Source organism: Galeopterus variegatus, unplaced genomic scaffold, assembly GCF_000696425.1.
Source record: "Galeopterus variegatus unplaced genomic scaffold, G_variegatus-3.0.2 Scaffold946, whole genome shotgun sequence".
Taxonomy (NCBI): domain Eukaryota; kingdom Metazoa; phylum Chordata; class Mammalia; order Dermoptera; family Cynocephalidae; genus Galeopterus; species Galeopterus variegatus.
Window position 1 is genome coordinate 216,656 of NW_007727057.1, and position 27,423 is coordinate 244,078.

A 27,423-nucleotide genomic window follows, 5' to 3' on the forward strand; every position below is an offset into this window, starting at 1 on the left:
GAAGAGTGCAGAATTGAGACTGAATTCCTCCTCATTTAAAAGGGATGGGAGCTTGCAGCACTCTTTACAATAGCCAAGAGTTGGAACCAGCCCAAATGTCCATCATTGGATGAGTGGATACGGAAAATGTGGTATATCTACACAATGGAATACTACTCAGCTATAAAAACGAATGAAATACTGCCATTTGCAACAACATGGATGGACCTTGAGAGAATTATATTAAGTGAAACGAGTCAGGCACAGAAAAAGAAATACCACATGTTCTCACTTATTGGTGGGAGCTATAAATAAATAAATAAATTCACTCGCACAGACACACACAAAACCGGGGGAGGGGGGAGAAGATATAACAACTACAATTTTTTGAAGTTGTTACAACAAGCAAACAGAAAGGACATTGTTGGGTGGGAGGGAGGAGAGAGTGGAGGGAGGGAGGTTTCGGTAATGGGCCATAATAATCAACCACATTGTATGTCGACAAAATAAAAATTTAAAGGAAAAAAAAAATAGGAAATCACTTGTGATAAAATGCTGAGTGAATATGTAGGATACAAACCATATGTGCATTATCATCCCAGTTTTGTGAAGGGGATGAATATACACACACTCACAACCACAAACACACACACACTTGTTTATATGTAGGAAATTCTGGAGAGAAATAACATCACCACATTAATAGTGCTTTTATTCTTAGGGGGACTATAAATTATTTTCATTATATATTCTCTATTCTCCATATAATGTTTATTTTAAAAAGACATTAACATTTAACACCAGGGCCGGCCCGGTGGCGCACTGTGCTAGTGCGCCACTTGGGAAGCACGGCGGCGCTCCCTTCGAGGGTTCGGATCCCACATACAGACCGGTTCCCGCTCACTGGCTGAGCGAGGCACGGGGGCAACACCAAGGGTTGCGAACCGTTGCCGGACACGGAAAAAGACAAAAAAAAAACAAAAAAAAACATTTAACACCAAAATTGTGCTTCCTATAAACTGACCAACTGATATATTCTGAAATGTGGGCAAAAATTTCAATTTAAAGTTTCTTACCATAGCATTGTGATTTACAATCACAAAAAATTAGGAACAACATAAATGTCTTAACCGTCTATAAATATTTCTTTTCCATTTCCTAAAAGGAAGTGGTTAAGAAAATATGGTAACATCACACTCTGGAATACAGTGTACTCTTTAAAAATGTGTCAAGAGATCTTAATAAAGTTGGAAAAAAAGAGAAAAGATACAAATTTGCAACTACTATATAATTTCAGCTACATAAAATGTATATAAATATGTACTATGGTCTAGAAAAAAACTAGAAGGAAATATACTGCAAGGTCTACAGCTCTGAATAATAGGACTGTGGGTGATTTGAAGTTTCTATGTTATGCTTACATTTTTGGCTTTGTAATATTTGGAAAGAAATCTAAAAATTATTACATGTTTTAGAAGAATGATGCAGAAAAGATTAATATGTTACGTAAAAATAATAGGATATAAATATTATCTATATACAATATATTTTTTAAAAGGCAACTGTTAAGTTTTACATGCAAATCTCACACCCAAGAAAACAATGACTAGAATGTGATTCACTAAAATAGTAACACTAGTTATGTCTAATAGTGGAATTAATGATATTCTTCTGTACATTCTGTATTTTTCAAATTGTAATATGCACAATTACCTATATAATTAGAACATTTTTAAAAAGGATAATCATAACTCACTTAAGAATCTTTTCCCATGTTTGACTGTCATAAAATGCATGGCTCCAACTCATTTTGACTGTTCCAACAATGACATTTTGTGAAAATACATCTGATCCTAATTTTCGGTAAAGTTCCTCACATTCATCCAAGGGCATATGAAACAATCCCAACATGAAAGCTAATATAGCACCTGAAAGAAAGAATCTTTAGTTTTTTTTATCAGCTATGACATTAGAGAACTTAATAAGTATAAGAACTCCTGAGTCACAGATCTGGCTAAAACTATAGCTTTGATACCTATACTAGATCATCTTGGACAAATTAATTAGCTTCTCAGAGCTCCAATTTTTTCATCTGTAAAATGGGGATAATAACTAAAATTCCTAAGTCTTCTGTACTGGAATAACACATGTAAAGGGCTTTATCAGGCTTCAAAAAGGATGAAATAAGTGCTAACCAATTATAATAATGAAGATGATAATTTAATATATATATATATATATATATGTATTGTTTTACCTTAATATATAAGAAAGATATTGTGGTAGATAATGTCCTTTCTAACATTATTAAATTACTTAGTTTTGGTTATAGAATACAGTATATTTGACAACTCACCAAATTCATTAAGCAAACTCTCTTTCAGGTTTGTCTTGGGAACCAACGCAATTAAAGAAATTAGGTACTCTGGCATGTCTTTTTTAGTCAATCTCAGATATAGTTGAAATTGGCAGGACACACTACCACCTAGTGTGTCCAGCTGGCCTAGCCCTGAACTACAGAAAAAGGGGAGGAGAAAACTTTGGGGTATTAGGAAAGGGGCCCTTGACAGGGCCAACACGTGTATTATCGTCATTGCTTAATCTGAGATTGTGATAAAATATGAAGAAAAAGCAAGAAATCACTATCATAATGTGTTTTACATATTTTATACTTTGTGTTATTCTAATAAAAGATCAGACAGCTTATGTTTTAAAAATACATTATGACGTAACTATACTAGAAATTATTTTTTAATTTGCAGAAAATCTCTAATTAACACAAATAATCTTCAAAAAAATTAACTTCCTTTCTTTTTAAGTAGAGCTACTAAAAAGATGAGCAGATATTAAAAAACTAAATTAATTTTACTGAACTAGTAAAAACACTAAACTAAAACTAACTATATTTTTATTAACTTTATAAAAATCATAAGTGCGAACAAACTTAGAAAATACAAAATGGCAAAAAGAAAAGAAAATTATAAGTACTGTAATACAAGTTAAGGTGAACATAAGCTAGAAGACACAATAGAAAAGATATATTGTGATAAATACAGAAATGTACATATTATATAAACTGATACTGTACTTCATGGATGGATCTCTGAGATTTGAGATTCTCTTTATTGAGCACCCACTACCAACAGTTGTGCCAAAGCAAGACGTTAGCTTTTCGACATGTTTAACTGTTTGAATTGCCAGGACCATTCCAAAATTTTAAAGAAATGGTCAGGATATTTTCAAAAACTGTACCAAAGAACGCTAGTCATGGGAAATGTTTCTTAAAGAAGTTTTCAGAGTTAAATCAATTTGGAATATACATATTACTTTCCTATCTTAAAAGTCACAATACATTTTTAACACACTAAAAGATCTCAGAAATCCCTCTGTAGAGAAACCTGTTCAATTTCCTTTAACACAGCATTTTCCAAATTTGCTCACATCCTGAGGAATTAACATTCAGCAGAACATTATTGGAATCACTGATTCCTTATTCTGTTGAATTGTCCCTGTAACTGCTCTCATTATTTAGTTCTGAAAATTGAGCATCAATTAACATGCCCTTTGGCAACATCTGTCATGCTCAACACAGATAATGTACAGAAATCATTTGGTTTTGTTTATAGTGGTCTTTAGAAGTACTACTATAACTTAAAAGAAATGGATATAAAGTCTATGAAAGGTAAACTAATGTAAAGTAAGAAATTATCAGGTCAAGCATTAAAATACACAGAAAAGATCTGTAATCTGAATAGTCCTTGAATACTCCCTGAGAGGTAGGCAATAGCTATGGGTATCCTGAGAGGCTTAATGTACACATGGGGTGGGGAGGGGGGAGGAGAGGAAAATACAGACAGGTGAGAGAGCTGATGTAAGGAAATAGAAAAAAAAAAACAAACAGAAAACGAAAATTCATCTGATGGTGAGTCTGCAAAAACTAAGATATTATTCAGTAACAATTGTATCCTAAATTACCAATTTCTTCTGTACAAACACAAAACTACAATTTTAAATGTATACCAACTAGCAATATTTAAAAGTAGCCTTTTAAGAACACAGATTCTCACATTTAGTAATTTAAGTTCTGGCTTCAACCAACCAGATATAAAGTGGTATAGAAAACAATTTCCTCAAAGAGAGACACCTCTCACAAGAAAGTAAACTCTTATCCATCTTTAATTTTCTTTTGGTTCAAGTAAAATATGAGTACCTACATCCCTTGTATTTCATTACTCTCCTTAAGGTGAATATACCATAAATCAATAACATAATTTGTATTTGTCAGTGTAGCTTATTTAAAACATATTAAAAAGCACCTTAAAATCTACTTCTGAATGTTAACATATTCATAATAAACATTTTTGAAAGTTCACTAAGCAAAGTGTTATTCATCATCAAAACATGAAACTAATATCCATTGTTTCAGAGAATGACCACAATTTAAGCATAAAGGGCTACTGTTCCTTTCCTTAATGCACTGATGAAATACACTTCTACATTATAATTACCTGTGCTTACACCACAAATGTAATCAAAGAGCTGATGAACTGGCTTCTGAGTAAGTTCAACTAATTTTCGCAGTGTCTGAAGAGCAACCACACCCCTGCAGAAAAAATAAAGGCAAAATAAGAATTCCTGTTTCAAGGAAAATTAATTTTTTAAGTTATTAAGTAAAACAGTTCTACAAATTGCTTTTATAGCTTATATACTGACATGAAAAGTAATAATATAAATTAGCATCAGTAAGAATTGCCTTACCAAATTTTTAGGATCAATTTTGAAAATCCAGTATCTAAAAATGGTATAAAACCTCTGCTATGGCAACACATTTTAAAATTTATACTAGTATTTCTTTAAATAAGAATACAAAAATGTGCCAATATATGATTTTTTTAAAACACTCCAATTCTGGAAAACATTTAAAATCTCCACTCACCAGTTTTGGGATGCCATATGTTGGTATCTTCTCTTACCAATTACAGCTGATCACCTATGCTTTTATACATTTGTGCTTTGTATGTTTCACTAGTCAGATTTTTAAGCTCCCTTTTATTTACTCATTTTTTAAAACTCTTGATAACCTTAGGATAATCCTCTGCATTAAGACTGTATTAATTAATGCTGCTGATTTTGTTCATTATTCAATCCTTGACAAAGGCAGTAAATAACTTCATGAAGGAATGTGAAAAGATGAAATAGCCTCAGAGGTGAAGGCCAACTCAGGGTGTGTGTACCATGTGGACAATTCTTAACACTGGAAGAATATACAAAAATAATGAGAAGTTCTATTCCCAATACAAGGTAGGGGGGAGATAGGTCTCGGAATACACGGTATTTAGGCACCACAAAATAAAATCTAGACAGTCAAATTGTGCCTTGATCTTGCTAACAGGAAGTCACTAGTAAATATCATAAGATTAAAGTAGAAAACTAAAGATGCTGATTTCTTTTTTATGGCAACAAATAATTTGGATTTGAAAAGAAGTAAGAAGACAAGATGACTTACGAGAGATATACATTATTAATTCAAGGTGAATCATGAAGAATTAAAGATAATGCTGGATTAAAACATATTTAACAATGTGACCTCCTTTGTCTCTTATATAAAGGAAATTAATATTCACAAAGAAAAACATCTAAAGACAACAAATCAAAATATTAAAATAATCTTGGAGTTGTGAGCTACGATTTTTATTTTCTTTATATTTTTCTTTTTTTCTCCCAAGTTTCTCTAATTACTTGTATACTCATTAAAAAAAACAAAAAAACAAAAAAATACTAAACCAAGGTTTCTCAGCAGCAGCCTGACTGATATTCTGGGTCAGATAATTCTGTTATGGGGTGCTGTCCTGTGCGTTGTAGGATGTTTAGCATCTAAGATTTTTCTCTCTTCAGTTGGCCAACTGAGCACTTCTATATGGATGTATGTAACCTTATATTTAACATTGTCCGAAACAAAACTCACCTGTCCCTGCAATTCTGACCTAGTCACCTACAGGATTTACACTTAGAGTAATCTGAACCTATTTCTACCACATCCAGTCTCCCCCTTTTTATCAAAATTTTCTTGTATATCTTTCCTTCCTCCTGTTTCCCACTGCCACCATCTGAAGTTAGTACTTTATTGTTCTATGCCTAGATTATTAAATGGCTTCCTTCTCTCATCACTCAACTCCCTCCCTCACATTAATGTCAAAGTCTAAAAGACTCAGATGACATATAGGACCATGGAATTTAACAAAAAAATAAGGGCAGTACTTGAACATATTCAAGAGTGATTGGTAAAGCAGGTTTACCAGACAGAGAAATCAGAAGGGTTAAGTTCAAGCTAAGAACAACAGTCAGGGCATGTACTATAAATCTAAGAGGTAACAGTAGAGATGGCAGGGAACTGAAACCCAACCTAGAAAATAATGAAGAAAAGGTTCAGAAATGCCAAAGAATCTAAGCAACAAGTAGGCAGGAACTATACAAACTAAGAGAATAAGAAGGACGAATGGATTGCCAGTAGTAAGGATGGACCCTGATAGTGAGATTATCTCCTTCTAAACAAAAAATGCATTTGTTTCTTCAACAAGTTAGCACCAGGACTGGCATCTACAAGTGAAGACATAGGGAGCCAGGAAGTTATTGACATAGACTCCTTTTCTAACCCATCACTTTATTAAGTGACCAGTCCACTGATATATATGGGTAAGATAAACATAACAAAAAAAGCTAAAATTACAAAACACTGCCAAGATTTTAAGAGAATAATAGTTGATAAGCTAAGATTTTAAGAGAATAATAGTTGATAAGAGACAAAAGTCGATAGTTGATAAAAGAATAATAGTTGATAAACTACCAAAAAGTTCTGAAAAGACAAAACTAAAATATGAATACTACATCAAATAGAAATAAAAAGTAATTTGGGTATATTTTAGAGTAGCTTAAAACAATTTTCTGTTTTATTTTAAAATTTGATTTTATAATGATAATAATTACATTAAATCTGTTTTTTTTTTAAATCCCTAAAGCTGAATTGAATCTGTAGTTTTTAAAAATCATTTTTCTAACCTTACCTTGTCCCTCCACCATCAATAGTGAGAATTCGGATTCCTCTCCCTTTCACTGGATCCACATAGCCAATTAAGGCCAAAATTTCTCTAACTGCAGCCTGAAGAGTTTCATCCTTAATTTGTCTCAGTCGTAACAAATATGGAATAATTCTTTCCTATGTTAAGAGAAAAGATAGTTTGTTGCTTTAGTCAAATCAAGAGTGAAAAGATATGATTATTTTTAACCAACACATGTAGATTATCACATGAAATCAAGGTACCAGTGTTCATTACTTCCTCAGTAATCTTAAAAGATAGATTAGTTTTTGACACATTAATGTCAATTAATATCTAGACTATATTCGTCCTAATATTGAGGACAAAAATTAACCTCCATCCTAATATTTTCTTTAAAAGATGCAATGCGTAACAACTAGAGAACAATTTACTTTACACAAATTTACGAAGTATTGTTACAATGAAAGGTTAAGTTAACATTATAACAATTACACAATATTTTGTCCAAATTCTAAAGGTAAGAGGATGAAACTGCTTCATAGTAATTTTTGGTAATTAAACTTTTATTAGAAGGAAAAAATAAATCATCTTGTATACGCTGCACCTGGGATACAAGGGGACCTCATGGTGGAAAATAAATAAATGTTAGTTAATAAATAAAAATAAGGTAGAAGGTAAAAGCTGACCATTACAACAAAATAATTTAAATATCTGGGCATTCAACTTCACATTGTTGTTGATTGCAGGCAAGAGCTTAAATTCTAGGGTTCTATGTCAAGCTTCCCAAAGATTCTCTAGCTTTTGTACAAAGAAGCATCTCATATGGTCAGGACTCCAGGTTTCAGAGAATGGCTGAGTGGCAGCTGTTCTTTTGCTGTTTAACCTTCATTAAATCAAATAATTTTCTAACATATCACTCATTTAGTTTCTTTTCTATGATCAATCAAAACAGAAATAAATTTTTTTTTCAAAAAAAATTTTTTTTGCCCTGGCTAGTATTGAGCTCCAAGGCCCCAGAAGATGAACTTGAACAATGGGTAAGGATGGAAATGCAAATTTCCATTTCTGTTTAGGATGGAACAATCGGCGAGAGATCAATGCTTATGCCAAGAACAACTAGAAAAGCCAACAACTAGAAAAGCTTGTTAAAATACAAGAAAGTACCATCTGTTTAAAGGCACCAGAGAATTCCTCAAGCAATGAGGACAGGAGGGGCTAAAATCTGGAGGGAGCATAACTGCTGGGAAGTGAACTGGTAAACTATAGCTTTTCTTTCCTTGGGGCATTTGATGATTCTGGGAAGATGCGAAGGATCAAAAAACTGGATTTGGTTCAGACAGAGGGCCACAAATGGAGGACAGAGAAATCAACTGAGCATTTAGAGTTTCATGGGTTTGGAGTGACAAAACCGAAGACCTAAGAGGCTTCAATTACATGGCTGGTTTCGCCTGAAGACATTTGCTAGATTGTGAAACTATGACGTATGGGAGGCATTGCTGAAGATCTCTAAAAATCAGAGTGGAATTTTCTGTATTCTTGAGATTTTAGGACCCAAAGGGGCGATGGTAGTAAACACACCAGGCTCTCAACTGAAAGCCCTTGAAGAAAATGCTCCCAAAACAGGACAAACTAGAGGTCTTACCGAAATTGTAACAAATCCATGACACCGCTCTGACTCTAACTGAATTAAGGTTATCAGTGCCCTATTCTATATGCCAAGCAGAGGAACAAATAAACTCTCTGGAAAAAGAAATCATCTGATATAATCTGTATCCTATACAATTTTTTTATTCACCATGTCTAGCACTCATAAAAATTATAATGTATGTGAAACCAGTATCAAATGATCAAAGACCAAAAAGTGATGCTCATATTAAAATTATCAGTAAAAGATGTTAAAATAAAAATAAAATTACCATCTCAAAACATCATATACCTAAAAATTAATTTAACAAAAAAAAATCCAATGAATGATGTGCAAGATGCCCACATTAAAAAAATTTTAAATACTAAAATTAGGAAAATAAAGATGACCCAAATAAATGGAAGAATATACCATGTTTATGGCTCTGAGGACTCAATTTTGTCTTCGAAGACCCAATTCACCCTAAATTGCTCCACAGATTCAATGCAATCCCACCATGATTTTCTTCTTTACTTTTTCATTTTTTGGTAGATAAGCTGATTCTAAAATTTATATGGAAATATGACATGTCAAAAATAGCCAAGCCAATATTAAGGGAAAAAACAAAGAGAATTTACACTACAGGTACTAAATTTATTACAAGATACAATAATTTAGGCAGTGCAGTATCGGAGCAAAAACAAACAAATATACCAATGGAACAAAACACAGTATCTAGAAATAGACCCATATATAATTGCATGATTTATGACAAAATCCTTTCAATAAATGGTCTGGGTCAACTAGATATGCAAAAAGAGAAAAAAAGGTCAGGATTGTTACCTCACAGCATACAATCAAATCTAAGTATATCCCTGTAAAAGGTAAAACAAAGTCTTAGAATAAAACTCAGGAGACTACCTTTATGACCTTAGGATAGGCAAAGATTTCTGAAACAGGACACAACGTACTAACCATAAATGAAAATATTTATAAATTGGACTAAATCAAAACTAAGAATATCTGTTCACCAAAAAAACACAAGAGTGAAAAGGTAAGCCACAGAGTGGGAAAATACATTTGCAAGACATACACACATGCATGCACACACACACACACAAATGAAGGGTCTTCAAAAAGTTCACGGAAAGATTCATATTATTTTTTAATTCATTTTTCCATGAATTGTTTTAGGTATTCTTGTATGTGTGTGTGTGTGCATGTTTTAGGTATTCTTGTATGTGTGTGTGTGTCATATATGACATATATAAGACAAGAAACTTATAGCCATATTATATAATGAAATTGTACAAATCAATAAAAAAAAGCTGAACCCAATGGAAAATTGGGCAAGACCTGGAGAAGGCATTTCACAAAGGAAATGTGCAAATGGCCAATAAACACTGGAAAAAGGGCTGGCCAATTTAGCTAACTCAGTTGGAGCTTGGTGCTGATAACACCAAGGTCAAGGGTTTGGATCCCTAGCCACCACTGACCAGCCACATAAAAACAAAAATAAAAACAAAACACTGGAAAAGATGCTGAATTTCATAGCTACCAGACAAATACAAATTAAAACAGTAATTTAATATCACTTAACACCAACAAAATTGCTAAAATAAAAATGATAAAAAATATAAAGTGTTGGAGAGGAAGTAGAAAAAACAGAAGGTTCATACAATTCTGGTGAAAGTATAAACTGGTACAAGCACTATGCAAAACTATTTGGCAGTATCTACTAAAGATGAAAATATACAACTCTATGACCGGCAATACTACTCTTAGGTATACACCCCAAAGAAATGAAGACACGTGTTTTACAAAAGACACATCCCTGAAGCACTATTCCTAAATATTCCCAAACTGGAAACCAGCCAAAAGTCCATCAGTAGTAGAATGGATAAATACATACGGTATATTCATACTATAAAATATACCACAATGAAAATGAACGTTCTGCAATTACATCCCACAACATAGAGGGTTCTCACAAAGATAATGTTAAGAGAAAAAAAAAAAAAAGACATAAAAAAGCACATGCTGTATCATTCCATTTGCATAACATGCAAAAATAGGCACAACTAATCTATGCTGCTAGAGTTGAGGAAAATGGGTCAATCTTTTTGGGGATAATGTTTGGAGTGTTGGTAACATTGTCATTTTGGGTAGTGGTTATATACATGTGTCCAATTTTTGAAAAATCATGGAGCTATATATGTACTATATTTTCTACATATAATAATTTTATAAAAGATTAAAATAAAACAGAGGATATATGAATCAATTTGAAGGGGGCCCTACTAGTCAAAGTTGTGACAAATTTAACATTTAAAAAAGGGGAGGGGGAGAAAAAAGATTGTAGAAACACATTTAATTTATGAAAACCCATGAATACATAATGATAATTTTTTTAAAGGTACAAAAAATTCATGTCATCATCGAGGCAACTATTAAAGCAACACATTACTTTGAAAATTGGTGCCTAAAAAGCAATTAAGTAGCAATTTGTGGTAATGGGTATGCTGCCAGTATGAATCTGGCCCTCACATTAAGGGCACGAGGGTAACAATCAACTTTGTATCTCATGAATATTCTTAATAAAAAAAAAGAAATTAAGCATTTCTCTTGTCTTTCATGTAAAATTTGCCTTTGAGAATACCTAAATAGCTTCAGCTGGTGAAGGAAAGCTCTATGTTATAGGGGAATGTCAATTATAATGTAGAAAGAGTGATAGAATTAGAAATTCATCATTCTGCAACTCTAATGAAATGATTAGTTCTGAAAATGATTAGGTTAATGGTTCATGGGATAATGCCTTAGCATAACTGTTCAATTAAAAAGCAGACTGTCAACACCCTAATCCAGTGGTCATCCTTAGTGTTATTAACAGTGGTTTAACCAGTTGTTATGTGTGTCCTGATACAATGCATTATGAGGCACAGGACATTACCTACAATGTGCTCTAGCAAGAAAATGTTTAATTCAATCAAGCCTTTATATTTAAATGCCAGTGTTCAGGAAACAAAAAGGAAAGAGAAACACAAAATAACACCAATTAGAAAGAAGCTAGGTAAATCTAGAAAAGAGTCATTCCACAAGTTAATCATCCTAGTCTCTTTAACTAGTCAGTTTTGAAGGTAAGGATGAAGAAGGCAGGAGTGAGGAAGACAAGGGTGAGGAAGGACAGTGTTTTATTATAAGTGACTTAGAGAAATAATCAGATGCAATGTTTGCTGTAGTCTGGACCCACATTTGAATCCAATCAGTTATAAAGAACATTTTTGAACTGGGTATACGATAGATGAACATTTACTGATACAGAAAGATGCACATCATAAACTCAGAAACAGGTTATGAAACAGTATATACAGAATGAGTTTATTTGAGCATATATGCACAGGACAATTTCCAGATGAATATTGTGGCAGACATTACTAATGTTCACCAATACCCAGTTTTTTTTCCCTTCCAAGCACAGAGAAGGCTGTACTTCTCAGGCCCATGCAATTGGACTGGATACATAGGTCGTGAGTAGAAAAAAGACCTGTGGCACCTTCTGCTGAAATACCCTCATCCTGCTATAAAAATCATGGAGTAGGCCTTCTATTGAGATACAGGTAATAGAACCTCTACCACATGGAGGTTCACTGTGCTAGAGAATCACCCAAACCCACAACCAACTTTACACAAGTGAGAAATAAACTGTTGTGTTAAGTCACTGAAATTTTGGTGTTGTTCGTTATCAGAGCTCAATCCAGCTTAATCTGATTAGTACAGATATACTCTAACACACTACAGTGATATAAATTCAGGGTAGCAGAAGTATATTTTTATTTTACTTTTGCTTTTTTTCCCCTAGTATTCTACAATGTCCATGTGCTGCACTTTTTTAAAACAATAGATGATTTTTATTATTTAAAAATACAATGCAAGGAGATCACCTTAATCACCAACAATAAAAAAAAATTATCAAAGACAATTCCCTAGATGTGGCTGCCATAAATGCAGCACACAAAAGAGAAAAACTAGTTTCTGTAGGGCATTAGGTACCAAAGACAATTCCTTAGATATGGATACCATAAATATGGTATACACATAGAAAAGTAAAATTCATATAGGTGTTTTTATAACAAAAAATTATAGCATTTTCAAAAAGCTCAGCTTTTGATAATAAAGAAAAGTTTAGTGGGAAAGCTCACATGAGAGAATACATGCAGACATGTCTTAAGCAATTACTCAGTTCATGGTCTTTTAGATGATTAGTATTTACGGTAAGGATGACAACTTTCCTCAGCCTATCTAGATTTTCATTAATAATTGATCTGAAGATACATTCCTATACTGCATTTCTTCTTGTTATTGGAGGGTCCTTAGATGTGGGATCAGTTATGCAAGATAAAAAGAGTACTCAAAGCTTCAAGTAGCAAGACCCTTCATAACAGACTAAAATTGCACACTACTCAGAAATCCATCAATAGTACAATGAATAAGTTGTGGTACAATGAATAAATTGAAATACATTCATACCATGAAATATAAAAGCAAGGAGAATGAATGATTTACAACTATTCACAACAATGTGAACCATTCCTATTAACATGCCGTGTGAAATGATCACAATAGTTTATATAATGTATAAAAGCAGACAAAACTAATCTGCGATTACCTTTTTGAGAGATTGAGACTGAATGGGGGACACAAAGGAGACACCGAGGCACTGGTAATGTTCTGTTTCTTCATCTGAACTTTATGCTTACAAAGGTATATGTATTATACTTGAATAAAATGTTTTTAAAAAGTTCATGAAAGTGTGTGCTATGGTCTGAATGTTGGTGCCCCCCTAAAATTCATATGTTGACCCTATACTCAATGTGATAGTATTAAGAGGTGAGGCCTTTTGGGAAGTGATTAACTCATGAAGTTTCTGCCTAATGAATGGGATTAATGCCCTTGTAAAAGAGGATGAAAGGAGCTGCCCTGCCCCTTTGGCCATGTGAGTATGCTGCAAGAAGCTGCTGTCTATAAGGAACGGGCCTTCACCCCTTGAATCTGCTGGCACCTAATCTTGGCCTTCCCAGCCTCCACAACTGTGAGAAATAAATTTATTTATAAATTACCTAGTCTAAGGTATTTTGTTATAGTAGCCTGAAAAGACTAAGACAGCATGTAATTTTATTTTAGATCTCTGCTTTCAGTACATCACTGAAATGTGAAATATACTTAAAAGTATATGTACATTTGGAAAATCTATATTTTAGGTAAGAGATTATATGAATATGAAAGATAATCCCAAATTTTAGGAACATGAAATACTAAACCTCTGTTTGTGTTATACAATATAAAACTACAGAAGTGTACATTATTCAAATACTTAATTTTTCAACAAGGTGTCTGTCAAAAAGTCAAATAAATGTGAACTAAGCTAACATAATTTTCTCAATGGCAAGCTAAAAATAAGCACTAATAGATTTCTAATAAAATTTCAACATCTATCATTATATATTTTCAAATTGTTCATCAAAAATTTAAAATAGTCTTAACAGTACAGATGTAAAGAGACACAACTATACCCACCATATTTTATACCATTTCTCTGAAAGCAGTCTATTTATAATGGGTCTAAATTATCTCTACTATTTTATATTTGAAAAAAATGAGGCAAAGAAAAGCAAATTCTTTTACTAAATATAATTACCAATTCAATTATCAATAAGTAATAAAAATTTTTAGACTTTCAAATATTAAAAGACCACGAAACAAAAACTAGCAATGGCTTTACATACGAATTATGTTTCCTGTTTTAAAAGAGTAGTATAGCCATGTACATTGCATTTAAGAAAAATCTGGCAGCTGTTAGGCAAATCAACTAATATACTGTTATTCATCTTTTATTTTATAAATGTTTAATCTCAAAGTTAGACATTGTACTAATAGCATAATTTATATCATAGAATAAAAGGAACCCATTAGCATAATGTATATCATAGAATAAATGGGGCAATTATTGAATATATAATATATCACATGTATGATAAAAATCACAAAAAATTTCAAATAAAAAAATAGAAGGCCTTGCCTTCTCCATTTTAGAAGGCTTATTAGTATCTTTATTCCAACACAAAACCAGATTAGATAAATCAGAAATTACCTTGACAGCCACTCCTTTTCCTTCAGGAAATTCCAGAAGATGAAAAGTCAGTTCTTCAACCCTAGTAATACAGAGCCTTGGGTCGGTGGTTCTTCTTAATGCCTGAACTAATGCCCGGGTTCTGTTATCAATACTCACCCTTGCAATAATCTACAAAGATATATTAAATGCATATGGTTAGAATATGAAACTGCTCTAACAAAAGCTTAAAGTTTCTTAAGTTCCATTATGAAATTAACTTATAAATTTGACAAAAATTAATACAATTTAAAATCACACTGAATAACAACTCGCCTTCTCTCGCTGAAGAGATAAATGCTTTTTCTCCTCTGCATTTTTGTCTTTTCTGATAGCCTGCTCAGTTTTAGCAGGCTCTTCCTGTTCTTCTGACTGACTCTTGGAATCATATTTTAATTTGGGGACAAGTCCCCCAATATAACCACCTACTAAAGCTTGTACACCTTCTGTGGGACGAGAAAGAAAGTTAGCAATACTTTGTTTAGTAGAAACTGGAAGAACTTCAGGTATCCCACTGGAACTTGCAGGCTTGTCCACAGTATCTAAAGAAGATTCTGAGTCTGGTTTAGCAGTCAGGATGGCAGAATCTGGAGAACTGGATTTCCCTTCTTCAACCTTTTTACCTTCCAGTTCTAATTTGTACTGGAAAGGTTTATTTTCCTTCTCTTGAGACATTTTTTCCTCACGTTTGAAGTATGAATTAATATGATTTGATAAAAAGTAGAATGACTCTTCAAATTTTGTAGTTATACTACTCGTGTAGTAAAAAAGGCTTTGTTTGTTTATATCTTCTTGTTTATCTATAATGTGTTTTTTCTCTTCTGGAAAAGGACTCTTTTTTGCTGATTTGTCACTATAGTTTTTCAGAGATTTGATGGCTTGTTTAGCGATTTTCTGCTTTAGCCAGCTGCTATCTGATACTTTCCTTAATATTCTAGAACTTGGCTTAAATTGGGCTAAACGTGAAATCATTTCATTCTGATTACCAAAAACAGCCTTTGAAACAGAGTTCAAAGTACTTTTAATACGGGACATACGAATGCTCACTTTTGTAAGTCCCTTGGGAGCAGAACTGCTAAGTTTCAAAATTCCAATATGTAAACCATGGTTGCTTGGAGAATAACAGTGCTTACTGCAAGAATGTGCTTCACTTTGGGTCCATTTACATCTTATTTTGCTTGTATGAAAACCTCTTTGTAGACTGATGTGGCTTATCCTCCAGAAATGTTTAGATGAGTACAAGAAATGTAGTTGCTTGCTTCTCTGCTTTCCACAAAGACTTCTTGCATTACTAAGGAGGTAAATATATACATCTACTGTCAAATTAATAGACATAACTTAAAACTCATTTATTTTCTATATGACATTCTCTCACTTCATTCCTGAATGCTTCATTTAAGAAATGCCATAATTCATGGTCTTACCTGAAATGGCAAGAAAAAAAAAATTAGGAATCAAGTTAAAATTGAAGTTGGGTATAATATAAAATACAGGACTATTTAAACTAAACTCAGCAAATTGTCTTGAAAACAGACAGAATAATGTATTGCCATATGGCTGATATAAATTTCACTTCTAAGCTAATAGAAAATAACTCACCTCTCAGTACAGATGTCAATGAAAAAATAAATTGAGCAGTATGTTTAGGGAAAGAACTAATTTTGGGAAGTTTCCCAATAAATAAGTTTTCCTACAACACATAATGTAATATGCAATTTAGATGCTATGCTGTTTTTATTCTTCCTTATTGTTAAATTCTTGACTAGTTTATGTCACACTAGAATAAAATACCCAACTCCAGCTCACTCTAGCTATCCCATTCCACCTATGGTAGGTGAAAGACTGAGGAGCACTTGTGAAGTTCACAGTCCAATGGCACAGGCTCACCAAAAGACTGAGAAATAGTCATAGGACTATAGGAAACTTCCCCTCATCCCACACCTTACCACCACATTACTAAAGGCCCATTTACAGCAGTTCCTTTTACCCAAAACATTATGTCCGGCTATGGAGAAAAAATTACAAGTCATGCTAAAAGGAATATTTGATTAAGAAGGCTATTTGTTCTAATGGAATAAATTTTTTGTCAGTGACCTTTGTGAAAAAAAAAAGACACAACTTGAAAAGACAGAGCAAACATCAGAGCAAACATACATGGCAGGGATGTTGAAATCATCAGACAGGGAATTTAAAACAACTGTGATTAATATGTTAAGAGCTCTAATGGATAAAGTAGACAGCATGCAAGGACAGGCAATGCAGGCAGAGAGATGGAAATCCTAAGAAAGAACCAAAATGAAATGCTCTAGATCAAAAGCACTGTAACAGAAATGAAGAATGCTTTTGATGGGTTTATTGAAAGACCGGACATGGCTGAGGAAAGAACATCTGAGCTTGAGGTATATAGAAACCTCCAAACAGAAAAGTAGAGAGAAAAAAAAAAGTAGAGACCAAAAAAACAAAAACAAAAACGCAGACTATCAAGGACTGTGGGACAACTACAAAAAGTGAAACATACATGTAACACGAATACCAAAAGGAGAAAAGAGAAAGGAACAGAAGAAATATCTAAAATATTAAGTACTGAGAATTTCCCCAAATTAATGTCAGACACCAGACCACAGATCTAGAAAACTCAGAGAACACCAAGCAGCATAAATTCCAAAAAAACTACAGCTAGGCAAATCATTTTCAAACTACAGAAAATAAAGGATTAAAAAAAAAAATCCTGAAAGAAGCTAGAGGAAAAAATTCTTACATATAGAGTAATAAAGATAATTACATTGAACTTCTCTTCAGAAACCATGAAAGGAAGAAGAGAGTAAAGTGAAATATTCAAAGTGTTTCGAGGAAAAAAACATGAACTTAGAATTCTGTATCCTGCAAAATTATTCTTCAAAAATGAAGGAAAAATACCTTCTCAGACAAATATTGAAGGAATTTTTTTCTAGTAGATCTGCCTTATAAGAATTGTTAAAATAAATTTTTTAGAGAGAAGAAAAATAATATGGGTTAGAAACTCAAATCTCCATAAAGAAAAGTAGACTAAAGAAGGGATAAGTGAAAGTAAAATAAAAACATACCAGTTTGCTCAAAATAATAAGAGCAACAATTATGTATATATCATATACATTACATATATATTTAAACATGCTTATATACTTGTATAAGTGAAATGAATGGCAGAAATGATACCAGGAATGAGAGAAGGAATCAGGATTATGTTGTTATTATAAGCTACTTATACTACCTGTGAAGTAGTATGGTGTTATTTGAAAGTGGACTTGGATTAGTTATAAGTATATATTGCAAACTCTAGGGCAACCACAAAAAGAAGAAAAAAAATAATAATAAAAGCATAACTGAAATGCTAGGAAAAGAGAGAAAATGGAATCATATAAAATGCTTAATGAAAACTAAAAAAGGCAGAAAAAGAGTGAAAAACAAAAGTGGGGACATAGAAAAAGGGTGACAAATAGAAACCAGTAACAAATATGATTGACATTAATTCAACTATATCAATAACCACAATGAATGTCAATGTTGTAAATGGACCAATTAAAAGTGATTGTCAGAGCAGACAAAAAAACCCAATATCCAACTATGTTGTCTATAAAAAAACATTTTCAAGATAAAGACACTTATACAGTAAAAGTAAATGGATGGAGAAAAATATGCCATGCTAACACTAATCAAAAGGAAGCAAGAGTAGCTGCTATATTAATTTCAAAGCAAGGAAAGCAAGCAGAAAATCAGTAAGAACAGTTTAACTCAGCACCACCATAAATCAACTGTATATAACTGACATCTTCAGACGACTTTATCAAACATCAGTATACACATTTATCTCAAGCTCACATGGAACACTCACCAAGATAGACCACATTCTGGGCCATAAAATACACCTTAAAAATTAAAAAAAAAAAAAAAAAAAATAGAAATCACACAATGTCTGCTCTCAGACCACATGGAATTAAACTAGAAATTAATAACAGAAAGATATCTGGAAATCCCTAATATGTGGAAATTAAACAACACACTTCTTTTTTTTAATACTTTGTCTCTACTTTTGTATATGCTTAAATTTTTCTATAATAAAAAAGTGTTTAAAAGCCAACACAGAAAAGTTAACCAACACAGTCAACCAACATAGAAAAGTTAAAAAATCATGTCTACAGAAGAGTGGAGAATGAGAGAGACCAGCTAACAAAAAATTACACAAGTGGCCAATAAATATTTGAAAATGTGCACTACTTCAGTCATAACTGAATGAATGCAAATTAACAGACTGCACCTAGCAGACTGGTAAAGATTAACATGTCTGATAATGCCCAGTGTCTGTGATGATGTGAAAACAACACACTTCTAAATAACACAGAGGACAATGAAGAAATTTCAAGAGAAATTAAAAGATATTTTGAACTAAATTAAAATAAAATCACAACTTATTAAAATATGTGGGATGCAGCAAAAGCAGTGCTTAGCAGGAAATTTATAGTATTGAATGCATACATTGGAAAAAAAGAAAGATCAAAAAATCAATAATTTAAGTTCCCATCTGAGAAAACTAGAAAAAGAAGTGCAAATTAAATCCAAAGTAAGCAGAAGAAAAGAATCAATAAGAAGTAGAGCAGAAATCAATGAAATTGAAAACAGAAAATCAATAAAGAAAATCAAAAAAACCAAAGGCTGCTTCTTTGAAAAGATCAATAAAATTGATGTCTCTAGCCAAGCAAACTAAGAAAAAAAGAGAGAGGACACATATTATTGTTATCAAAAATGAAAGAGGGGATATCACTACAGATCCCATGGACATTAAAAGAATAATAAGGACATACTGTGAATAACTGTATGCCCACAAATTTGATAACCTAGATGAAATAAGCCATCCCGTGAAAGACACAATCTGCCAAAACTCACACAAGAAGAAATTGAATAGGCCTATATATATATCAAAGAAATCAAATAAATAATTAATAACCTTCCAAAACAGAAATCACTAGGCCTAGATGGGTTTGCTGCAGAATTCCACCAAACATTTAAGGCAGAAATTATACCAATTCTCTATAATCTCTTTCAGAAGATAAAAGCAGAGGGAATATACTTCCTAACTCATTCTATGAGGCTCACATTGCCCTAATACCAAAACCACACAAAGACATTACAAGAAAACGACAGACTAGTATCTCTCAATAACACAGATATAAAAACCCTGAATAAAATATTAGCAAATCAAACCCAACAATCTATCAAAAGAATTATACACCATGGCCAAGTGGGATTTATCCTAGGTATGTAGGCTGGTTCAATATCTGAAAATCAATTAATGTAATCTATCATATCAATAGGCTAAAAAAGAATAAATCATGATCATATCAACAGATGCAGATAAAATATTTGATAAAACCAAACACTCACTTATCATAAAAACTCTCAGTAAACAAGGAATAGAAAGAACTTCTTTAATTTGATAAAGAATATCTGAAAAACACCCTATAGCTAACATCAAACATAATGGTGAGAGCTAGAAGCTTTCCCACTAGGATCAGGAACAGGGCAAGGACGTCTCCTCTCACCATAGTTTTTCAACATCATACTAGAAGTCCTAGCTAATGCAATTGGATAAGAAAAGGAAACAAAAGATATACACACGGGAAGGAAGAAATAAAACTGTCTCTGGTCGTACATGACATGATTACCACTGTAGAAAATCCAAAAGAATCAACAAAAAAACCCTCTTGGAACTAATAAGCAATCATAGCAAGATTACGGAATACAAGGCTAATATACAAAAAGGCTAATATACAAAAGCTTTCCTATACTAGCAAAGAACAAGTGAAATTTGAGTTTTAAAACAATACCATTTACATTAGCATGCCAAAAAATTAAATACTCAGGTACAAATCTAACAAAATATGTACAAGATCTTTGTAAGGAAAACTTCAAAACTCTCATGAAAGAAATCAAAGAAGAAATAAATAAATAGAAAGATATTCTATATTCTATAGGAAGACTCAGTATCATCAAGATGTCAGTTCTTCACAATGTTATCTATAGATGCAACACAATCCAACCAAAATCCCAGCAATTTATTTTGTGGCTATCAACAAACTGATTCTAAAGTTTATATGGGAGGTAAAAGACACAGAAAACCAACACTATCTTGAAGGAGAACGAAATTAGGGCCTGACACTACCTGACTTTAAGTATTCCTATAAAGCTGCAAAAATCAAGACAGCATGGTATTGGTGAAAAAAAAAGACAAACAGATCAGTGGAATAGAGAGCCCAGAAATAGACCCAATTAAATATAGTTACTGATCTTTGACAAAGGAGCAAAGGCAAAACAATGGAGAAAAGACAGTCTTCTCAACAAATGATACTGAATATTGAGACTTTCAATACAAACTTTCAGACTGTAGCAGTATGATTCCAACTATATGACATTCTGGAAAAGACAAAACTATGAAGACAGTAAAAAGATCACGGGTTGGGTGTGGGGAAGGGATGAACAGACAGAGCACATTGGACTTTTAGTGCACTGAAAATACACCACATGATACTAAAATGATGAATATATATCATTATAAATTTGTCCAAATCCATAGAATATATAACACCAAAAGTGAACCCTAATGTAAATTATGGACTTTGGGCAATTATATGTCAATGTAAGTTCATCAGTTGTAACAAATGTACCACTCTGGCAGGGGACGTTGATAATGGAGTAGGCTATGCACATGTGGAGGCAGAGGTATATAAAAATCTCTGTACCTTCCTCTCAATCTTCCTGTGAACCTAAAACTGCTCTAAAAAAAAAAAGTCTTAAAAAAAAAGCAATCTGCAGTACGATACATATTATCTATACATGAATATACATAAACATAGATATGTAGACATACATAACCACATATATTAAAAAAAAAGAAAATGAAAACTTGTATGTGTGGTTGAAATGTGCTGACATACACATACACACAGTGATTCTGAAAGGACAAGCACCAATTTTCCATTCTTGTGAACTGAAGAGAAGGAGCAAGAAAGAATGAGAAAGGTTTTTACATTTTGCTTTTCTACTCTTTGAATTTTTACAATGAGCGGGTATCACTTTTGTAATTAGAAAAAGTAAAATGTTTACAGCACTTTAACAGAAGGTGCCATGTGAATGGAAGACACAGGGAAAGCAGATATGAAGGGGGGTCTTAAAAAAGGGCTAAAACTGGGCAAAGTTGAAAAAAGAATTTATTATGTGTAAATATGAGAAGGGAAAGAATTCTAAATAATGGTAAAAAATAAACACAAGCAAACACAGAAAAGCATGTAAGAAAGCACATACAGTATGTACAGAAATTGCAAAGTCAAAATTTACTGCAGGACCTAGAGAAATTATATGAGGAAGAGGTAGAAGATGACACTGAGAAAGACCATACCAATTGTCCAGAAGAAGACAGTCTGGACTAAAGTCCTTCTTTCTAAATTGCATTTGCACATATTATTTTAAAATACCCAAATGTACATAGGGGAGGAGAGAAAAGAAGCAAACCTGTCTGCCTTCCTGCCTCTTCTAAACTCCTTAGGACTTGTAGTCAATGTGATAAGCTGAGTAATCATAAAAGCCCCGCAACCCCCACAACACAGAAATACTTGATAAAATATAAGGTACTTGATAAAATGTAAGATACTTGATAAAAAGCCATGCTCAAAACCAACAGTGGGAATCTACAGGTCTAAGAGGAAACACAGGCCTGGATTTGCAGTCATATAATCGTCATGGTGCAGAGACCCTACATAAATGGAAACTGGTCAGAGCTGATGAACTTCAGCAGAATTGACCAAAACCACCATGTGAGGGCACTTCCAAAGATCAGGGCAATGGCCTCCTACACTAAGCAACCATCATCTGCAATTAACTCTCAAAAATTACAAAACATGCAAGGAAACAAACCACCCCCTTGAGAGGACCAACAAATACAGCCAGAAGAAAAATGTATAACCAAGATTTAGAAATGCATAGAAAAAAATTAAGCAAGCTTAAAATGTTCAAAGACATAACAGAAAGAACAAAAATAAAGAGGCAAAAAGAAAACTGTAGAAAGAGTAAACAGGGAAAGCAACATTTTAAAAATAAAAACTCCAGATGTATGCTAATTACAAGACATAGCTATAACATAATGACAAAAAAAGGTTGAAAACAAAGGACTGGGAAAAATTATATACCAGGACTAAACTAACCAACAGAAAGTAAAAAGCCCTTCAAGGTAAATTTAAGGGAAAAACATTAAATAAGGATAAAAAGGGAGGGGACACTATATAACAATAAAAAGAATAATCCATTTACTTATTGAACTTCAGAGTCTTGTAGGCCTTGGAGGACAACCCAATCTATTAACAAATAAACAAATAACTAATATAATGTATGTCATCAGGTTGAGAAGTATCATAAATTAAATTAAAGCCAAATAGGATAAGAAGGGCACAGAAAGTGCTATTTTAGATGTTGTGGGGAGAAGAGTATTGAGTTGACATTTTGGTGGAGATCTGAATGAAGTGAGGAAGAAAATTATTAAGAGAATCTGGGAAAAAAGCATTATTGGTAGAGAGAAAAAGCAACCAACACTTTGGAGATGGAAATGAGCTCTGTATATTCAGAAATGGTAAGAAGACAAGGTTGTTGAAGGGAAGGTGGGAAGGGGAAGAATGATAGAGATGGGCCCAAGAGTTAGGCAGAAGACAAAGCAATGTAAGCCTAGACTATGGTAAGGAGTTTGCATTGTTTCTTTCCAGTGAGATACAACCATAATGACTAATTATAAATACACCCATCAAGTTGGCTTTGAAATATAGTCTATAAAGCAAAAAAATGGGAACAGTTAACAGGAAGGCTAACCAATTTCATGATCTAATGAAAGATTTCAATACACCTGTCTCAGAAAATATAACTATCAAGCAAAAATTACAAAATGCAGCAATGATCAACAAAATCAACACACTTAATTGCTCCCAAATCACATTAGTAAATGCAAGATAAGCGTTTTGAGAACAAAAGTTAGACTGAAAAAAGACAGGGAGATGAATGTAAAGTGAGAGGCACCATCATCAATTGAGAAAACTGCAAGGAAGAATAGAGGTAATATAAATACAATCGAGGTATAAATAGAATGGAGAGGCTTGGACCAACCACTAGGGAAAGAAATGGAGTTTTAACTAGAGCAATCAAGGGATTTCTAGGTGGAGGCTCAGCTGAGAATGGAAAAAAATGAATTTACAGAGGATGTCACTTAATTATTGCAATAATACAGGTAAAAAGGTGACAAGGGTCTGCATTAAGGCAATAGTACTAGAATGGAGAAGGTGGCTATACTGAGCCACGTTTTGAAAGCAAGGGAAAAGTAACAAATAAAAAAACAACAAAATACAGAACTTGGTGATAGCCACCAATGGGGTGAAGAGGGGTGAAGTGTCAAAAGAACTGTAAGGTTTTAAATCAGAGACATAAGGAGATTGTCATTTGTGAATATGAGAAAACTGGGAAGGGGCCAATTTAATATGAAAGAAAAATTTATGTTCTTTTGGATTTACAAGATGAAGAAACAGTGGGACATTCAAATGGAAATGTACATAGACTATAGATTTGGGTATAGTTATCAGCACTGTTAACAGCTGAAACCATGAGACTGGATGGATTTACCAAAGGATAGTTGACAGTAACAATACTTGATTATTTGGGGACCACAGAATGTCATAAAAACTCCTTTTCTTTGAAAAATGTTTATTTGGAAATACACATTACATTTTCCATGACATTTCAGAATATTCAGGGACCTTGGGTTTCCAATGTTAAAACTCTGGTTTAGAGAAAATCACATGGATAGAGACTAGAGTGCCATCTAGAGTTAGAAGAGGAAGAAAAGCATCCCAAGGAAGAAAAAAAGCATAGGAGAAAAGATATATTAAAAAAAATCATGGCACTGTAAACCAATACAGAACCAAGTTTTAAAAAGTAATGGATAATGAACAGAATAAAATACATGAGAAGGGACAGAAAGATTATAACTAGGAAATGACAGGACAGGAAGGTGTCCAGGGCTGAGTTCTAAAATACAAAAGCAAGTTTTAAAAAGAAACAGATAATGAACAGAATAAAATACATGAGATGGGAGAAAAGGATTAGAACTAAGAAATGACAGGACAGGAGGCTGTCCAGGGCTAAGAGTTCTAACTCTGACCTTTATACAAATACTTATATGTTCCACAGTGAAGCAATAGGCATGCTTCAGCACAATCCCTCTATCTTAACTGAAGGGGGAAAAAAAAAAAAAAAACCAAACAAAAAAAAAGCCTCAAAGTACACGCTGTTCTTTGCATGTGTAACAAGTGAATATATAAACTAGTGAAACTGATCCTTTCATTCAACATCACTTATTAAAAGGACATTGCTTACAAGACTTTAACTTAGAACTGATATAGAAATAGAAAAACGAGATCAACACTGAGAAAAACTTTGTAATAAAAATTACCAAATAAAAATACTTTCTTATATTGAAAGTACAACTAATTTGTATGAGCAATTTAACAAAAGAGCAACGATGTGCTTGATACAACTGGCCCATATGAGGTAAAAACTCTCATTTCACCGTCTAATATATTTTTAAAGAATCCTTAGATTTTAAAATTCTTAATATTTCACTATTTCAACGGCATTTTCTTGATACACTGAAACATACTTTTGTGATTTTTGAAATCTTAACATAACTGCAGAACCAGGATACAATTGTCACTGAAAACAAAACAGTCCTTTAAATGTCCTTTATGCTACATCTCTTCTAACTTGTTCCTAGGAGTCACGACTTTTCTTGAAAATTATCATTGAATTAGATGTAGAAACCAGGTTCCGCCCAGCATAATGAGAGAAATGATACAGGGATAGGAAGCATTGCAACACTATGACTCATGCACCACCACCTTTTAAAAAGTACACATCTGAATCCCTCAAGAGATAAGAATTGAATATGGGTGGGTTTAAAAAGAAATAGCTGATAGAAAAAAATATCAAGCAACAGAATCACCAGGTGCACACTGACAGCCGAAAGTGATGTAGAATAGGGTAACCGTTTTGAGAATCACCAGTGAATTGCTGGAGAATACCACAGTCCAAGGCAAGGCAGACAGACTCCGGGACATTGGGCTGGGAATCGTGGTGATGGGACAGGAGGCGCAGGGAGGGACCAGGGAAACCCAAACAGTGCTCTTCTGGGGCAGCAAAACCCGTGGGGTGGAAAAGGGGAGGGCGCTGCGCACCAATCAGCCCCAAGACCGGCGGGCTCCTTCCGGTGCCCGGTCGCCTTCTGGAGCTTTTTCCTGGGGACCTCCTCAAAGCCGGGCGTCTCCCCACCCTCTTATTCTGGAAGTACCCTCAGAAGAGAGAGAGATAGACCTGAAGGCCCGGACGAGTGCCCGGAGCGATCAGCCTACCTCCTGTCGTCACGCCCCTGTCCCCTTACGGCCACTTACTGGGTTGCAGGCCGCAATCACTTCGGTGGCAGTGGTGACTCGCCTTTTCCCGGCGTTGACGTCCACTCTGGCGGGCCTGCATCAGCTGAGCTTTCAACAGAAAAACAGGCGCAACCGCCAAGGCGCCACCTCCGTATCTCCGCCCCGCCCCTAGCGGAAGTGACGCACAGGCCTTCCAGGTCTACCCGCCGGCAGGGTGCGGTTCCCCTCCTGGGTACCTGAGTAGGGCTTCAGACTCCCTGTCAATCGCCTCCCTGCCCCTCTCCAAGACATGCGCAATAGAGAATAACAGAGCGCGAGGCGGACGCGCTGCGAGAGACGTGCGTGCGTGCACGCGCCTGCGTGGGCCCGGAGAGGCGGCGTGGCTTGGTGGCGGGTAGTGTTACCCGTTTATGGTCTTGCAGGGGTACGTGAGCTGTGGGAGTTTGATTTTGTTCTGCGTGCGGGACCTCGGAGCTGAGTACAGGCTTGCTTGCTTGCGGGCCGCCATCCCCTTTCAGCAGCTAAGCCTTCATCTCCACGTCCCTGAAGGCCCTTTCCGCGCTCTGTCCGGTCCTCCGTGCTGGCGCAGCCGCCTAGAGGGTGGTGAGCGGCTCGGCCGGCCCCTACCACGCTGCTGTCACCGTTCCTAGTGACACCTCCTAAATATCCATTCTTGGGCACGGCCACTCGGTCTAAATGTCACTCCAAAGAGCTTTAGCATATATTATCTTATTGGAAGTTAGCATATACTGCCCCACAAATGGTCCCGCACTTACATTTTTGTCAAATTCTGATATTTTATGCGTACCAGGTCCGCAAACTACAGCCCTCAGGGCACACCCTGCTCGCTGCATGTTTTTGTGCAACTGTGTGCTAAGAATGGTTTTCACATTTTTCAATGGTTAAAAAAAAAATAATGTTTTTTGGAAAAAAGTAAATGAATCTTATGACCATTATATGGACGTTCAAATTTCAGTGTTCATTAAAAAAAAAAAGTTTTAAGGGCCGGCCCGTGGCTCACTTGGGAGAGTGTGGTGCTGATAACACCAAGGCTACGGGTTCGGATCCCTCTATAGGGATGGCCGGTTACCTCACTTGGGAGAACTT

The 27,423-nt window shown here is 34.3% G+C and overlaps 1 protein-coding gene across 2 annotated transcripts in view; it reads right to left on the minus strand.

Annotated features, from left to right (window-relative positions):
- Positions 1 to 26,534, minus strand: part of PNPLA8 (patatin-like phospholipase domain containing 8) — a 49,509-nt gene extending 22,975 nt beyond the window's left edge. The window contains exons 1-6 of one of the 2 annotated variants that reach the window (XM_008573635.1): positions 26,335 to 26,534; positions 15,101 to 16,115; positions 14,807 to 14,956; positions 7,041 to 7,192; positions 4,488 to 4,582; positions 1,736 to 1,907 (exon numbers count right to left, since the gene is read on the minus strand). In XM_008573635.1, coding sequence (XP_008571857.1) covers positions 1,736 to 1,907; positions 4,488 to 4,582; positions 7,041 to 7,192; positions 14,807 to 14,956; positions 15,101 to 15,859 — 1,328 coding nt within the window. In that variant the 5' untranslated portion in view covers positions 15,860 to 16,115; positions 26,335 to 26,534. Of the gene's footprint in view, positions 1 to 1,735; positions 1,908 to 4,487; positions 4,583 to 7,040; positions 7,193 to 14,806; positions 14,957 to 15,100; positions 16,249 to 26,334 lie in introns of both variants that reach the window. The other variant, XM_008573634.1, reaches the window with a different exon arrangement.
- Positions 26,535 to 27,423: the final 889 nt, after the last annotated feature.